Source organism: Amphiura filiformis, chromosome 16, assembly GCF_039555335.1.
Source record: "Amphiura filiformis chromosome 16, Afil_fr2py, whole genome shotgun sequence".
In the NCBI taxonomy this organism is placed as follows: Eukaryota; Metazoa; Echinodermata; class Ophiuroidea; order Amphilepidida; family Amphiuridae; genus Amphiura; species Amphiura filiformis.
In genome coordinates this window covers 57,592,007-57,608,626 of record NC_092643.1, presented here as the reverse complement: position 1 = coordinate 57,608,626, position 16,620 = coordinate 57,592,007, and the positions used below count along the sequence as shown (strand labels likewise).

General features: G+C 35.7%; 2 protein-coding genes across 2 annotated transcripts; both read left to right on the top strand.

The window, feature by feature from the left end:
* The first annotated feature begins 594 nt into the window (after positions 1-594).
* On the top strand, positions 595-1,404 carry LOC140172766 (NXPE family member 3-like). The gene has a single exon (XM_072195895.1). The coding sequence runs from the start codon at positions 595-597 to the stop codon at positions 1,402-1,404; it is 810 nt and encodes a 269-aa protein (XP_072051996.1).
* A 1,235-nt stretch (positions 1,405-2,639) lies between these two features.
* Positions 2,640-4,103, top strand: LOC140172765 (paraneoplastic antigen Ma3 homolog). The gene is given in 3 exon segments (XM_072195894.1): positions 2,640-3,518; positions 3,521-3,827; positions 3,860-4,103. Coding segments are annotated over 3 exon segments (1,155 nt in total). The 5' UTR covers positions 2,640-2,914.
* The last annotated feature ends 12,517 nt before the right edge of the window (positions 4,104-16,620 follow it).

The window sequence follows — 16,620 nt, the reverse complement described above, 5'->3', positions numbered from 1 at the left end:
TATTTGGAAGGCATAAAGTGACGACGTTTGAACGTGAAATTTTTTTTTTTTTTTACATATTTGTGAATTTTACACATGCCCCATGGCACCTTATTGGACTCAAATAAATTTGCGGATGAATTTTTATTTATTTATTTATTTATTTATTTATTTATTTATTTATTTATTTATTTATTTATTTATTATTTATTCATTTATTAATATTAATTTGTCATAAAATTTGTATTATATCTCAAATTTCAAATAAACAAAATTATTTGATATCAGAAGGACATTCTCGTATTCAGAATGCAATTTGATATGTCTAATGTGCTCTCAGGTCCCACAAAAATACTGTGAAAACATTGCTATCCGATTCCTCAACTCAAACATAATGTAAAATCTTAAACGAAAATTAAGATGCAATAAAATGGACCATATTCAACCGCAGGTACCATTTGTTTCTAGTTGGAGAATATGTCCAGCAGTAAATGTATTTAAATTTCTGAAAGAGATTTTGAACTCGTTTTACTTTCATTAGGAAAGGTCTTTGTAATAAACATTTATGTTCTCATAGACACAGGCGATTCAGAGGAGTTAGATCAAAGACACAATATGTCGTCGTGTGGGTTACATCAGCAGCGTGTACCTAAACATCACGGCTACTGGACTGGATATAACGATGCGGATGATATACCACCGATTTGGAACTCACTCGTATTTCAAACCAGCCAATGGCGAAACACGTCAAAGGTCAACCAATGCTTACGTAATAAGAAGCTGCTTCTGATGGGTGATTCAACGACCAGGCAATGGGTGGAAAATCTACCAGCTCTGATATTAGGGAATTATAAATTCGATATAGGTAAACTAGCTGAAGTATCAAGCCTTCCACGTGTGTCGGCTCAATTTTACAAGACGATCAATTTCTCTGTCAATTTTCATTTTCATCCACATGCAATCAGTAAAATGGAGATATCACCGGCCGTTTTGGCTAAAATCCGATACGAAGTTGAAATTTTGGATACTTATGAGATAGAACATTGCAAAGATACACTGGGGATCTTAATCAGCCCGTTGGCACATTTTGCTCAGTGGACGCGCCATAGTTTTGAACAAAGATTACAGAAATTAAAGGAAGCGGTGGTTCGATTCCATTCACGATGTCCACGGGTTCCAATCGTGTTGAAAGGACCTCATGTACGTGATCATCGTTCCCCAGAGTCGCGGTTATACACAAGCGATTATTTGTTGCAACAGATGGGTGTGCTAATGAGAGAATTATTCCGTGAAACGGAAGTGTGGTTCTTAGATGTGTGGGATATGAACCTCTCGTATCCTAGTCGGAAGGTCATACATATGCCTGGCGAAGTTGTACAGCAAGAACTGTCCATGTTTCTATCATACGTTTGTCACACTCGATGACATTGCGAGCAAGACCCGCATATCAATGCGCATTGATGAAAATCAAAGAACAAACGATATGAATTTTGTTTTTCCAATCCTCTCCCAGCAAACACAAAAATGATTTGAAAACGTTATAAACGTGTTATAAACACATTTGGTTTGGTAAAGATGTTTTAATAACATTTAAATGTTGGGTTATAATTTATAAAGGTCATGAAAGCGTTTTCAAAAACACTACAATATTTTCAAAATGTTGTCAAAATGATTTTGCAAAATATTTTGTGGCAAACATTTCTGCAAAATATTTTTTCAACACATTATAAATATAATACGTTCGCATGTTTTCCATAAAGTTTTCCTCTACCGTGTGATAAGGTCCATTCATACTACGCCACAATCGCTTTGCGATGTGGTTCTTTGCGGCCCTGTATGGCCAAAACAACAGACCACCCCCGATTTTGACCTTTATGCTTGTAACCCACCCTCCAAGATGGGTTAAGAGAGAATTCACTCTACCATGAAGTCTTCACTGAATATTCATCACCCTCCACTACAGCACCACTCTTGGTTGAGTCCAACATCTCTTCCTAGACACCCCTTTCTTTGTTATTTAAACAAGTTAAGAGTTCTATTTCAGCTCACCCTGCCTACATGATTCATGATGCATCTCAACTTCAAAATGGCAACATCACCATTAAGTTTGCCTTGAGCATCATATTCATAATGCCAGTAAATGCCTTAACTTCCTATCTACAGCTCACTCATGTCCCTGTGGTATGAAGATCTAACAGATGTCTTGATGACCAATCCTTTGACGGACGGGACACTACCAAGGATTCTACCGGTACCGCCCCTTTTCCCCAAAAGTGCACTCGCGATGATTTTAACTAAATGATAAGCTGATTATGATTATGACAAGACAATAATAGTAATTGTGAAATAATTTAAACTATCTTTGACAACCAAATAACTATGAAGTTGTGAACTTGACTTTATTATGTATTATATTGTAGCTATTGTTTATTTTATTCTGGTTGACCTATTAAGTATCAACGAACCCCACTGCCGCTCACACGTCCGAACTATTTGGTGAGTGGTATGTGTGTTACATAAATGGCGCCCAACGTGTATGGCTACTTATTTTTTTAAATTAATTTGAGTTTTATATCATTTTGATCATTTTTTGGTCCCAGAATAGATTTTTATAAATTTGAGATAATTTTGGATTCAAATTTCAATTTTGGAGTTTTTTTTCCTTAAAGATGAATAGTTTGATAATTTAAAATGAATTTGACAGAATTTATTTCATACATTATACATGATTTGTAGTAACATTTTTTTGTGAGGTACTTTTATCATCTGTAGATATGAAGCTGGTGTTTGCCTGGTGGAGAAGTATCATGAATCAGAAGCAGTGGTGTGTTTACTTCAAGTAAAGTCCGCAGTTCAGTAAGGTTTGTTAAACTAGGTTTGGTAGGTTTCAGGTTGTTTTATTTGCCCATTCGTAATTTCTGTTATATTTTCCAAAATGTCGATGGAAGGTGAGAATGTACAAGATCAAGAGGGTCTTGTAGCAGAGGGTGAAGATGTTCCCCCGCCACCAGCAGTAGACGAAATTGACGAGGATGAGGATCACGAAAGCTATGAAGAAGCTCAAGACAACCAGCCTTCATCAAGCCAACAAACACCGGACTTCAAAGCAGCTCTACAAGCGCTTCTTCTACAACATGGAAAGACACTTGATGATGTGACCACACCCAAAGTCGTCAATGATGTCATCGTCAAACATGTTGTGGACACAACACCCATGCATCTGACCAGACGTCTTCGCCAGTTCTCTGGCAAACAACCCGTTCCTAATGGAGAAGCGGAGTACGCTACATGGCGGCAGTCGGCGAAACAGCTGATACAGGAGAAAGAGGTAAAAGAGGTAGAGAAGAAGAAAAGAATAAAACAGTCCCTCATTGGCCAGGCTGGCGACCTCGTCCTGGTGCTGGAAAAAGAGTCAGCGAAGAACGGGAAGGTAGTCACACCAGATGACTATGTCGCCGTGGTGGACAAAATGTTTGGAGTGTGCTTCGATGGCGACGACCTCTACTCCGAATTCAGGGCACTCTACCAACAGCAGCATGAAGACCCGGTGATTATTTAGTCCGTCTTCACACAAAGTTGGATACGGTGATTGAGCATGGAGGAGCTGATGAGTGGCAGCGAGACCGGCTCCTTTTAGCCCAATTCATCCGTGGATGCTTGTATGACGAATACCTACTTCAGAAGCTGCAGCTGGAGCAGAAGAAGACCAATCCCCCGGACTTCATAACGTTCCTGCATGACGTTAGGATGACAGCTGCAAGGTATAGGGAGAGGCAGAACCGGAAGCAGCAGGGGTCACAAAGGACGATAAAGCCATCACGTGCGGATGTCATGTCAAATCTACCTCCGTACAACAAGATGGAAATGGACCGTCAGCAGCCCGCATCACTCAACTAGAAGATCAGCTTCAAAAGTTGAGTACCCTCGTCCATGACATGGTTACTAACATGGCTACCAACATGGCTACCACCAACATGGCATCCCATAATCACCCAACTAGACCAAGGCCTGCACGTCAACAGCAGCCACGGAGGCCATTTATCTGCTATAACTGTGCTGAGGAGGGGCACCGGATCGCAGACTGTCCAAATCCCAGGAATGCCGACTTGGTACAGCAGTTTTAACTAAATGATAAGCTGATTATGATTATGACAAGACAATAATAGTAATTGTGAAATAATTTAAACGTAATAAACTTGTATATATATCTTTGACAACCAAATAACTATGAAGTTGTGAACTTGACTTTATTATGGATTATATTGTAGCTATTATTTATTTTATTCTGGTTGACCTATTAAGTATCAACGAACCCCACTGCCGCTCACACGTCCGAACTATTTGGTGAGTGGTATGTGTGTTACATGCTTATAACTCAAGAACGGTATGTCGCATATAGGTCAAACTTTTACTTTACTTTTTCAGAATCGTTATGACCAGAGAAATATTTTGACCAAATCTGAGCAATTTTGAAATTTCAACCTTGTTGTATGTAATTTGACCCCTGTTCACGCCTAGGGACACTTTTTGAATTTGTTAACATAGATTAACTTTTTATATGCATGTTTGCTGATCTAGAAACGTTGATTAGAAGTATATTTTGAAGCTTATAGCTATACCAGGAATTTTTAATACTGCACAGTAATACCGTGCAAGATATTCTGACTCTGAACTCGTAACGCGTTACGAATCTTACCCGGACTGTGCGCGCGGAGACCAATGCAGGCGTAATTGATTGAGTTGCGCAGTTTGTTGTAGTCAACCTGATAAAAATGAATGCACTAACCCAGCAAACACAAAAACGTTTTTAAAACGTTTTAAATAAGTTATTTTTTGGGTTTTGATTTAGGTAAAAACGTTTTAATAACATTAAAATGTCGGGTTATATAAATGTTATGAAATCGTTTAAAACGTTTTGTATGAAAACACACTACAACAATATTTTTAACATGTTTTCCAAATGTCATTGCAAAAATTTTTGGGTAAATATTTTTTCAACACTTAAATAACATTATGTTAAAATATTTGCACCTAGCAAACACTCACTTCATAAAATTTTTTTTTTTTTCAAAACGTTTTAATAACATTTAAATGTCGGGTTATATAAAGGTCGTGAAAACATTTTAAAAACGTTATTGTAAATATTTTGGGCAAACATTTTTTGCAAAATATTAAACATTAAACATTAAAATGTCGGGTTATATAAATGTTATGAAACCGTTTAAAACGTTTTGTATGAAAACACACTACAACAATATTTTTAAAATGTTTTCCAAATGTCATTGTAAACTTTTTTTGCAAAAATTTTTGGGCAAATATTTTTTCAACACTTAAATAACATTATGTTAAAATATTTGCACCCAGCAAACACAGAAATCACTTCATAAAATGTTTTTTTTTTTTTAAAAAAAACGTTTTAATAACATTTAAATGTCGGGTTATATAAAGGTCGTGAAAACATTTTAAAAACGTTATTGTAAATATTTTGGGCAAACATTTTTTGCAAAATATTTTTCAACCCCAAAATAACATTCTGTTTAGAATGATTTGTACCAAGTTTTCAAAAATGTTTTTGGAATGTTATTAAAACGTTTTTATACCCTTTATATAACCCGACATTTAAATGTTTCTGTAAAACATTTGTGTTTGCTGTGCAGTAAATTACCAACAAATGTTATTTAATGTTATGAAAACGTTTTATACCATTAATGTACCCTTTATATAACCCGGCATTTAAACGTTTTCTGACAACCTTTTATAACCTTTTGTCAAGAACGTTTTGTGTTTGCTGGGAAACGACTGGTTTCAAAATGGCATGTTTGATACACTTAAAATCATCGAAAAAGTTTACTAATACTACTACTACTGCTACTACTACCAATACTAATAATGGATGGCTATTTTCGTGTGATACAGGGTGTCCCAAAAAAAGGCCCCTCATTACGTCCTCTTTTTCTCCTATTTCAGAAAAGTTGATCAAGTATATGTTGGTATGTAAAGAAGCCTTTACCCGTTAGCTTTAATAAACCGAAACAATTATTTCAATCGGCTCATAACTTTTGAAGATATACCTTTTAAAGAAATGTATCCGTTTTTCACTCTGTCCACAGAGGAGGTTTGGCTACTTCAAAGATGAAAATTGCATATACCATGCATGAATATAAAACATTCCTCGATGATAACCTTATAAAATAACAACTTTATGGGCTTTACCGGTGGGCTTATGGGTTATGGATTTTGTTAAGTGTCATTAATTTGGGCGAAATTGATGTGGGATGTGACTTCTTTTGCTATACTTGCAATTACTTATGTTTTTCTCGGTTATTTTATGCCTTTTTGTTTTATTATGTTTCTCACTTTCTTACTTTATTGTTTCTTGCTTTCTTTTTATTGACAACACAAGTCATTTCTCTTTTTGGAATAAAAGGTAGCCCTGGAAAGGGCTGTTTAGTTTGTCTTTTGTTCTTTTGAAGTGAGTTTACTGTGCTGTTCTGCCCTCTACCTGGTTGCCTCCTTGACGAATACAGGTTTCAGCTCTAGTCCTCATTGCATCAATTGCGTTGGGTACCAACCTTGTGCGCCGGATACTTGCGAATATAGCAGTAATACGTTTGCAAAGATCTTGGATTTTGCCACAAATGAAGAAATCAAGTGGTGTGAGGTCTGGTGATCTTGCAGGCCACTCCACAGCATGACCCATCCCAACCACTCTGTTTACTATCCGTGGACAGAGTGAAAAACGGGTACTTGTATTTAAAAGGGCATATCTTCAAAAGTTGTGAGCCGATTGAAATAATTCTTTTGGTTTATTAAAGCTAACAATTAAAGGTTTCTTCACATACCAAAATATATTTGATCAACTTTTCAAAAATAGGCGAAAAACAGGGCGCAATGAGGGGCCTCTTTGTTTAAACACCCTGTACGAGAATATACCACATTCGTCATGAAAATATTTTCATGACTCAATACGGTGTATTCTCGTATCACATTTAAAGCCAAACATGAAAGCAAATGAAGAGGGAAAACGTGAAATTGAGCAACGCAACAAAGTTTATTAGCGCGAAGTCTTGAAACACTCCAAATCTATAGAAATTTCCACCTTTGTATTTTATTCATCAAACGTAATATAAAGTTTGAAAGTCGGTAAGTAAAACACCCATTTATTAATTTTCTCTATCGCCGGAGTTTCGCACGCAAGTTATTAACATTAAAAAAATGCTCCAATACTCTTACAATTATAGACTTATACGTGCTTTTTATACCATAATGATTAAGTTTAACAAATCGCAATTTTGAAAAGTGCAAACTTTTAAATTGAACATAATATCAACCAAAAACAACACTTTCATCCAATCCATGAATTCGTTTGTGAAGATTATCATTCATCCAGGCAGTAAACAATAATACTAGGCCTATTTGAACTACAACCTAGGCAACTGGACTTTCAATAAATTTTGAGTGGGAAATTTTCACGTTCAATCCCAAACGAAAACCTGTGAACTCGAAGGTGACCTGTGATACAACAACATCCGCTTCACAGGTCAATGAACTTTTACCGCCAGAAGATCCGAGTAGGGCTGATGATGCGTTCAGGATCGAACGTGAAAATTTCCCGCTCAAAAACGTGTCCAGTTGCCCAGATTGTAGTTCAAATATTATTATTTTCGCATGAATTGTTATAAAATATCGACATACCGGGTGACAAGCTCTCATCCATACACTTCAGAAGTGGCTCTTGATTGTTATAAATTGTTCTCTTCACACCCAACATTTTATCATGCCAAATAATTATAATTATAGTACATGTATATATGAATTCATTTGGACGTATTTCTTTACTTTAAGGGCTCGGTCACCCACCATTGCACAGTATTTCTTGTGGGACCAGAGAGCACATCAGACACACCAAGTTGCATTCTGAATACGCGGAAATGTCCTGATGATATCAAATCATTCCGATTTTGTGAAATTCGCGGTATGATACATACAGAATACAATTTGGTGTGTGCTTGCTTGTTTGTTTGTTTTATTTCTTGTTTTGCCTAGGTTACTCATTCAGTGGATGTTTTAATGTATCCTCTGTTCTTCCATTTGCCTTTTCGAGATATGGCGGACACAATAGGATGGCGCTGCACGAAATAGGTAAAGTCTTTTAAATTTGCCGGGTGTAACCCAGATTGAGACTGCCCTCCTATTGTGTACGGCATATTTTGAAAAGGCTAATTCTCTCAGGTCCCACCATCAAACAAAGAGCAGTATTGGGCATATATCGAGGGGTTAGAGCCAGAACTAGCTATGTCCATTTGTTTTCTCAATTACATGTTACTCATTTTGGCAACAAATGTACGGTTATATTATGCCCTCCATAATAAATGCAAGTGACTTTGGGGTATATGCATTAGGGTGGGCCAAAAAACACTTTTTTTCTCGGATCGACTTGGAACTCTCGGAGAATTTTACTGGGGTACATACTAGTATTGTGCTGAAATATCAGTAATATCAGAGCATGTTTCCTTGGCAGTAGATTTTCACAAAATCCCTACTTTTTTTTGCTATTTCTTACTGTATAACTCTATATAGAGAAATCAGTAGAAACAATCTGGGAAAAGTAGGCATTCAGATGCCATCCTAACCAATATTAAACACTTTGCAAGCTTTGGGTAGTTTGTTTGGACCCTCTAGAACATCACCAAATAGCAAGCCGTCTCCAATTGGTTACCATTATTTTTGCTAAAGACACGCATGTAAGTCAAATATTAATGATATTTGAGTTGCTATTTTAAGGGGTAGGGGTAGCATTATGGAGAATTTCCCAGTTCTACTCAGTCAAATTTCCCAAATGCGGTATTGTTGCACAGATATGAACTGCAGCATTGCCAAAAATAAATGCTATATGATTTTCGGTTATCCATGTTTTGACCAGAGGTCAAAAGGTCACACAGCCTTGAAAATTACTACAAATCAGGCGTCACATGACCCTTTAACCCCTGGTCACGTCAGAGCTGCTCTAAATTCATATCTCATGTATTGTTTGTACTTTTGCAGTTCATATCTACCCAACAAGACCAAGATTGTGAAATTTGACTCAGTTGAACTAGGGAAATGCTCCATAATGCTACCCCTACCCCTTAATTTAGCAACTCAAATATCATCAATATACAACTATATACAGGTTTGTAGCAAAAAATAATGGTAACCAATTGGAGACTGCTTGCTATTTGGTGATGTTCTGGAGGGTCTAAACAAACTACCAAAATTGTTTAATATTGGCTATGATGTCATCTCAATGCCTACTTTTCCCAGGTTGTTTCTACTGATTTCTCTATATAGAGTTATACAGTAAGAAATGGTGAATAAGTAGGGATTTTGTGAAAATCTACTGCCTGGGCGAAACATGCTCCGATCTTACTGATATTTTAGCACAATAGTAGTATGTACCCTAGTAAAATTCTCCGAGAGTTCCAAGTTGATCCGAGAAAAAAGGTGTTTTTCGGCCCACCCTAATATGCATGGTCACTTGAACAGCTACATGTAGTTAGACACAAGTGACCATGCATATACCTCAAAGTCACTTACATTTTCTTACGGAGGGCAGAATTGACCCGAAATTAGTAACATGTGTGATTGAGAAAACAAACGGAGCTAGTCCTGGTTCCAAGCCCTCGATATATCATATGCTTACTGAATGGAATATCGGGTTGAATATGACCTCATTCAACGAGAGCTCAGGTACAATGCACAACAATACCCCCCCCCCCCCATGTAATGAATTTTGATGTAATACCATATTAGTAGAGGGGAAAGGGGGGGGGGGCACTTTCCATGGGGAATACTTCGACGAAAATGGTCAAAATTTCGCTATTAAAAGAATAGAAAATTGAGGCCTGAAAATCTTTTAATATCAGGGCGGCCAGCATGGGGGGGGGGGGCGACTTCTCACAGGGGACAGTTGCCCCTGGCTACGCCACTGTGTAATACAATTTCTTCACCTAACAGCAGTTGTTAAAACGACATCATCAAACAAAGTACGTTACTTGTTTGATTTTCACCTAATTTGTTATGCAATCCACCAACGTTCTGAGTGGTTGACGGTGTTATTGCACAAATCTTTATTTATTTATTTATTTATTTATTTATTATTATCATTATTATTTTCATATATTTATCTCATCTATTTATTTACATATTTTTTATTTATAATAGTTGTCATTGTCACAAAAAGCATTTCCTCTGTCTTTTCATTTTTTAAACTTGGTCCCACTTAGGAAAGTTGTATCAATCGTCAACAAAAACGGGTTCATTAATATAATCTTGGTATCAATTACCAATCTAGTTCATTAAAATTTTACTACGGGTACAGGCATTAGCTAACCCGCAAAACGGCCATTTATTATCAGTCTGATAAATTCAGTATTCCGTTATTGAAAGTTATAATTATACTCAACATGTTGAACAGTTCATGTATTTAGGGAATTTGCCAGGAGCTTTTCATTTATATATATATATATATATATATATATATTTATTTATTTATTTATTTATTTGAACTTTCTTTACCCAGGGTAGCTTCTGCAATGTCAAACACTGATTGACATTCATTTCCATTCATTTACATTGTGAATAAGACTCATATACAATAATAAATCAGAAAATACAAATATTAATTGTAAATGGTACGTGAAATTGTGAACAAATGGGAAAACATGTAAAATTCAGATGAAAAGACATATTACACAGGTTTTATCAAAAACAACTGCTTTAATAAATTGAGCAATACTCATTGACTTCTTACATTACATGCTTAAAATTACATCTGCTATCAGTTTAGCAGCACGTGAATAAAAAGTTCTTTTGCTGCATTAATATTCCATGGTGGTTCAAAAAGAGCAAATTTAGTTTGAATCCTGGTTCCTTTAGAGTGCATATCATGCATACAAGTGAACTGAGAGGAAAGGTAACCAGGATCCATTCCTTTCTAGCATTTGAAGATGAGCGTTGCCATATAGTTGAACCACCTATCATTTAGTTTATTCCAATGAAGAGTACTTAACATGTCATCAATTGGTGTTCTTGATATCAGCAGAAAGAATTTGGAGGGAGTTGGAGAGCTCAACAGAACAGTTAGACCAAGCAGTATTACAATCATCAAAATTAGGCATAACAGTTGCATTAGCAAGCATCAGAGCAAGCATGATGAGGGTATCTTAAATTGGAATATAAGGTTTGACACGTTTGATAACGCCACATCGCTTAGAAATACAGGAAGACATTGCATTATAATGGTCAGACCAAGCCATGATAGGATCACATGTAACACAAGCAACACGCTCAATAGTATCATTATTGTAACATAAACTAATATAATTATGTAAAGTTTTTTAACACCCTGCTAGCATGGCTAGTGCCGAACACCACGAATGTTTAAAGCCATATTATAACATTTGCTGAGGAAGACGCCCTCACTGAATTTTTAAAATTCCTTTTTTTACACGATTAAATTGTACTTTATTAAACCAATATACCCTGCAAAAATCAAGACTCTAAGTGCTGTAGTTTTGTCAAAATCCGTGATTTTGAATTAAAGGCTGATTCAGCGCTTTATTATTACGATGGAATTATTAGTCGAACGCATACACGATGTTCATCACACAGTACGTCACGGCGTGCGGGACGGTGATATACACAACAAAGGGTCGTACCACAACATGACCGAAGGAGTGGTATGAATTGGCGACATGTGCGCTGGTAGTAAATTCCAATTTTCTTTGTTTTGCCATAGTTGTTCGGTTCAAAAATAAAAGGGGATATATCTGACATGTAAAGCTAACATTTTATTGCAAAGAAATGCTAATCTATTTTGTTTGAAAATGTTATAATATTGCTTTAATTAGTCCAGCCGAGCAACGGCTGGACTCTTGCATTTCAGCGGTTTTTGTTTCTTCTGTCAACATTTGACATAATTGGCTCTAGCTCCTTTATTATTTGACCGATTATAACCATTATTATGTTTTCAGAATCTTAGTCCCTATTACTTTGTACAGAGCTGAAGAGCCCGATTTTTTCACACACTTGGACGCTATTTATTTAAAACCGGGGCTGTTTTTCATATGCTCATACCCAAATATTTTGCGTGAACATTTTAAATTTTAAATTCCCGCCAGTGTACGTTTAGCTTAAGGACCACTCGCCTGGGGACCATAAATTGCATAAATGAGACTATCATATCATCCTTGGTACCGTGTGCAAATTATGTGATTGAAAATAATTTTAAAAAATTTAGCCGTCGGCCAGCCAGCGCGCTCTCTTAGCGACCAGAGAATTGACCAAGGATTCCATTCACCAAAATGCACTGTGGCATTTTTTACTTGTTTAAAAAGATAAACAAGAGTAGTTAAGTGAAATTTCTGTGACAATATAGTAAAGTAAGTTGTGAAACCAGCCCTAAATCTCAATGTGAACAGCTTCCGAATTCGGCACCCTCGCCGTTTTTCGGGTTAGAAAATGAACCAAATTTACCCATTTTCCTGACAAAACCTGAGAATTTCTACCTGTTAATATATTTTTTCGAACTACCATGACTACTAGAACACTCGACAGGCATGACAGGGTGTGAGATTAGCACAAACACGTTAGGGTTTTGGATCAAAATGGAAAATAAAATGTAAGCTTACAACATTTTCATGTGATATGGTTGGTCCAAATTATTATTGAGGAACCGTTTTGCGTGAAATTGAACATGTTGAAGTCTGCACTTTAGTTTGTTTTATATCCGGGGTCCATCTGACTCTGCGAATACCATAGTCGTAACTTTACAAATGGTCTTAGTTCAGTAGGCAGACAATCGATAAAATAATTTTACCGGTACTTAATTTATGACTGTGTGACAAAAAATGTCAATGCATTGAAAGTTACGATCGATTTTTAATCTTAGACTTAGGAAGTTATGAAGAGCTACGAAGCGTCGCAAATGTTGGTGTATGAACCCCTGGATGTCACAAGTCTTTAAAATGTTACGGAAATTTCTGGAAATCGGGCAAATTAATTTTTTAATTTTTTTTTAATTTTTTTACTTTGATTTTGACTCAATAGAAAAAAAAAGTTTAAATGTAAGATTCTGAAAACATAATAATGATAAAATTGGATGGTTTTTTTTCACCCAATACTACAAATTAATTGGTCTCGATATGAGTTTTAAAATATTGGACTCGACAACGTCTCGTCCAATATTTTAAAACTCATAGCTCGACCAATTAATTTGTAGTATTGGATTCAAACCATCCAATTTTTTATCAAACTTGGGCAAAATCTCTACTACCCCAGCCTTTACATTTGACATGACCCATTTGGGGTCAAACGTCACGCATGAGTAGTTTTGGCCAAAAAATGCGAATGCTTCTTCTACAGATTACATGGTAAAGTAATGAAACTTGGTCATCGGCATCGGCTATAGGTTGGGGTCTACGGGGTAAACACAGATTTGGGGTCAAAGGTCATTAAGGGGGAATTTCCGGCACATAACCAAATAACTTCAAAATGCTTCTTTTCCTACAGATTACATGGTACAGAGATGAGATTCAAACATATGCACTGACATTAGCTGGTGTATATAGGGTAAACACGGATTCTGAGTTCAAGGTCATGCAGGGGTCAAATATGGTTGATTACTGAAAATCACCTTAAACCACATAATTTGCTGCATGTTAAGTGCTATGAGCATCAGCATAATGCCAACATGATTATAGCATTGGGTGCATGCAGGGTTATAATCAGATTTGGCTTGAACATGGGGAGGGGTCTGTTTTGGGGTCAAAAGGGGTAAAATTCTAAAACTTGTCCAATTCGAATGAAAATTAGTATGTGATCACGATATGATTCAAAATATGATGGAGGTCATTTCAAGGTCACCAGAGGTCAACCAAAGGTCAAAAGGGGTAAAATTCCAAAATTCCAAAGTCTAATTTAAATCTAAATTAGAATAAGTAATATTGATATGATTTAAAACAACATGAAGGTCATTTCAAGGTCATCAGAGGTCAACAAAGGTCAAATTATTTTATGAGCTGGATTGTTATTACACTTAATGCCTACATTTTTCGCGAAGAGGCAATTGTGTTCCAAATCTTTTCAAGGTCATCAGAAGTCACTTCAACTTCGTAGCCTTATGAGGCTGCAATATATCTAGTGTAAGATTATTTTTCTTGAACCAGTCAACAATTTAAGATAAATTACATTGAAGCTGTGCTTGAAGTGTATAAAAGAGTCATCAGCAGTACATAGTAATGTGGTGACATCAGCATACATAGTACATTTACAGTCAACACTATTAGAAAGACTATTTACACATATTTCAAAAAGAAACGGGCCTAAAATAGAGCCTTGAGGAATGCCAATATTAATGTTTCTAAAATCAGATAGTGTTAATCATTAATGTAAACAGCTTGAGCTCTATTGCCAAGATAGGATTCAAACCACTCAAGTATTGTACCTTTAAGGTGGTACTGCACTCCTGATAAATTTTGTGACTAATTTTGCATTTTTCTCAAAAAATTACTACAAATGAGGTACATTATAGCGGTACCTCTTTTCTTATCATAAATAACGTACCGCTAGTCTTGAGTTACTGAAATTCCAGTGTAGTAACTGGATTCCGTGCCCCTATAACATACATAACTTTTGTTACCAGTGTGTTATTATTTTTTGAGAAAAATGCAAAAAATATTCACTTTATCAATTCACTGCAATCATGGTCACGCAACACTTTCCGAGAACACTGTGAAAAAACACAAAATCGAAAATAAATATATGCGGACGTCTTTATAACAATTTACTTTCCTAAATACAGGGTGTCCCAGAAAAAATTACCGGGCAAATGAATTTGGACGTAAGTCGAGAAATAGATATCAGAATCTAAAAATCTTTAAGCCAGCGTGTAGCCCATCTTAGTCTGCATCTTATATGCTAAATTTACTGGAATCGGTTGACTGATTGCGAAGAAATGAGCGTTTACATAACGCATGCGTCAATTCACTTCATTCCAAGTTTGAAAGAAAGATCATTCAACACAATGCGCACTAGTGGTTAACTGTCAATCGGCTTCATATTTTGTTCGGTGAAATCCTTTTCGTTCTTTTTAAAATAATCTTTCTTGCAAAACATTTAATTAGGTTGTGTTCAAATTTGAAAATCTGCACGATATTAATGAAAGCTTGCATGTAAGATGATGCTCAGTACTTGTAAATATCTTTTTTCGTTAATGTTGATATAAATGTTGCATAAAGAATTATTGCATACAGAATTCCAGCTGGTTAAAAATCTTTCTCACACACGTTAATGTTTTGGAATATTTCCAAGAAATTGTAATGCAAAGTTTAAAACTTCAACATTAATGTATCAAAAATTACACGTGAAGCTGTAAGCACTATTATAATTCGAGGCTCAAATGTTCTTTGGAAAGTTAAAATATAACATATTTGCACAACCTAAAGAATTAAAGTTGGAAAGCTACCAATTGCAGAAATCAATGTTTTCTCGGACAAAGCAGTGAAAGCATGAATAGCACAACACCGTCGAATTATAAAACGTATAATGTGAACTTTAGGAAGCGGTGAGCGAGTATGATAAAGGTGCCTGTTGATCAAACTTGGAATGAACTGCATTGATGGGCGCATTATGTAATCGTTAATATCTTCGCAACCAGTCAACTGAATCAAATAACATTTTCGTATGTGATGCACAATAAAACAGGCTATGCGTTACATTTTAAATTGTTTGATTCTGATGTCTATTTCTCGACTTACATTCAATTTTATTCACTCGGTAATTTTTTCTGGGACACCCTGTATATAGGACCAAGTTTTAAAAAAATGGGGATAAGATAGACATACATGTAGCTGCTCTGATTTAGTAAAATGATTTATTATTATTAATAACTTGAAATTTGGATATTTTGAGATAAATCCGTAAATGAGATAAATAACATCGTCCAAAACACCGTACTTCGTTTTGAAGATAGCAGAACACTTTTGTCACTTCTCGTGTATTTAATGTGGTAAAATGAGCTATCTCAAAATTAGATCATTTATTTTATCTCATTAGCCATCATTTTATCTCATTAGCCAAGACCCTCTAGAGGGCGATAGACAAACCCTAATGCATTAATGATAACACGGCAAAACACTCTGGCCCATTCTCCGATAAAGTGTTCAAGTTTGGAATGACAAAATGCCAACCACGAATAATTCATGAAAATCATTCAGAATCGTAAACTTTAACAGCTTCAGAACACAAAACAATGCATGGGTGATTTTTCAACAATACTTCATTTTTGAAGAATATTTCTTGTACGTATTGGGAATAACGTATCTGCGGTAAAACTGACCGACTTAATACCCATACTTGATCCACCCATAGTGGGTAGGAGAACATGAAAACTAATATGAGATACTGTATTAGGATCACATATTAAGTATCATGTGAGAGTATACTCTTGTACTCCAGAAGACAGGATCACATATTAAATATTTGACACCATAGAATATAAAAACTAGTAATTTGATAAGTTAAAATAAGATTTTTAACGGAATAAATCTAAATAATATGATTATGCAGTTTATTCCGTTAAATATTTACCCCATAATTTCC

Excerpts from the sequence above, each read along its gene's own strand:
- LOC140172766 (XM_072195895.1), top strand. The coding sequence starts at position 595 with ATGTCGTCGTGTGGGTTACATCAGCAGCGTGTACCTAAACATCACGGC.